We start from the raw sequence: 1775 nt of genomic DNA on the forward strand, positions 1-1775 counted from the left end.
GCCGGTAAAATCTCTGTTACGCCATGGATCAGTGATGTTGTCGTAGCCATCACAGGAACCTGCACATAATAACAAGATTTTTTTTTCCAGTAGTAATAGCCTACACAAGTCTTGGTTGAGCTAAGAATTTTAATGTGTTGTGCTGCTAAAAAAAAGTCTTCATACCAGGAGGAAACACACACTGACCAGGGATTAAGAGTAAACCTGGGAAGGACAGAGACATATGGAGTGTTAAACGTTATGTGTGCCTCTGTAGCGCACGGAAATAGCCGGCCACAACACAACACATAACTGGCAATGTGTGTCCTGGTAAAAACCGGACACCTATAGAAACAGCTCTGTTCTAAGTCTTTGCCTGGTATCTAAAGTCAAACTGCACTGTGATAAAATTGTCTGGTAAAAACTAGGGTGTGCATAAACGAAACTGCATGGACAGATTCTTTGAATTAAAAGTCAATAATAAATTCATGGCATAACATTACAAAAGCATAACCAATTGTATAGGACATAGACATAAACTTAAAAGCTAAACCTTTGCATGTTAACTAGACAATAGAAAACATCCATTGTTAAAATGTATTGTTAAAAAATATTAGATATCATTGTCCTGTTGTAACAATTGTTTCTGAAATGGCATTAACTTCATTCAAGACAGAGATTTGGATGAAAAAACATCAACAACAAAAAAAAAACAGCCACAACAGCCATACAAAACTTATGTTACTGCTGTTGGTAGTTGAAATTCTCTGAAGAACCAACTTAATTATTGATTTTGAATTGGTCCTACAGTATGAAACCTTAAAAACAAGTAAAATGTTCTGGTAATTAATTTCCATCGCACAACCCCAAAACAGAAAAGAGCAAATTGTCATTTATCACCTTCACAACTATCACAATGGCATCCCTATTTTGTGCATGTCATTATAGGCAAAACATTTCAAACATCATCAGATTTGCACTGTTATGTGATGTCCAATTAGCTTGTAGATCGCCTATCTTCGCAGAGGGACTGACATTACAATCATACTTTATTTAAAAAAAATAATGCATTTTTTGAGCAACATACTGGACCCAAATGATAAACTGCTCTAATCACAATTGTGTCACAATTAACATACATTGTTAATTGTGACACAGTGATATGTAATATATATCAATTATATATAATACTAATTTATTTAAATGTATTCACTTCTATCTATAATAAATTCATTGTAAATTATAGCATGATTGCATGTAAAATAAAATAAAAACAAACAAACAAAAAGGATGCGAGTACAGAATTGGAGGTATACATTTTTAAGGTACATTTAAAACAATTTATTGCAATGTTTTAGGTTAAATAAATCCTGAATCAACTCACCTAGAATTGAAAAACCACAGAATGTCATGTCAGAGCCTTGAGCCTTCTCTAAATCTACCTTACATCAGTCTTCACACACTCCAGGCCAAACGTGTTACTTTTCTCAGCATATAGAAATAGTTTTTTGAAGGTTTGAGAAAAATGCAAAAAAGAAATGCAAATTCTTTACCATACAGTAGTAGTATGGTAAACAAACAACCAGAACAAAGCACAAGCAGACCACAAGAGAAACTAAGGGCATGAGGCCAATAAACACACTTCTCATGAAATCTTGGCAGACCTGTTCGTTCAAATAACTATACTGTACTTTAATTCATATGATATTGCATGACCCTAGGTATGACCTAAACCCTACCAAACCAAAAATAAAGAATGGAAAGAAAGAAAGATTCCTAAAATATTTCAATGGACA

General features: G+C 33.6%; 1 protein-coding gene across 1 annotated transcript in view; it reads right to left on the minus strand.

Moving 5' to 3' along the window:
* Nucleotides 1-192: 192 nt before the first annotated feature.
* Nucleotides 193-1775, minus strand: part of LOC308099530 (adhesion G protein-coupled receptor E1-like) — a gene marked incomplete at both ends in the record, with an annotated part of 17937 nt that continues 16354 nt past the window's right edge. Inside the window, one exon of the mRNA XM_080448273.1 lies at nt 193-204. Within this exon, the coding sequence (XP_080304399.1) occupies nt 193-204 (12 nt within the window). The remainder of the gene's footprint in view (nt 205-1775) is intronic.

This window comes from Gymnoscopelus braueri (assembly GCF_963280865.1).
Source record: "Gymnoscopelus braueri genome assembly, chromosome: 13".
Taxonomy (NCBI): Eukaryota; Metazoa; Chordata; class Actinopteri; order Myctophiformes; family Myctophidae; genus Gymnoscopelus; species Gymnoscopelus braueri.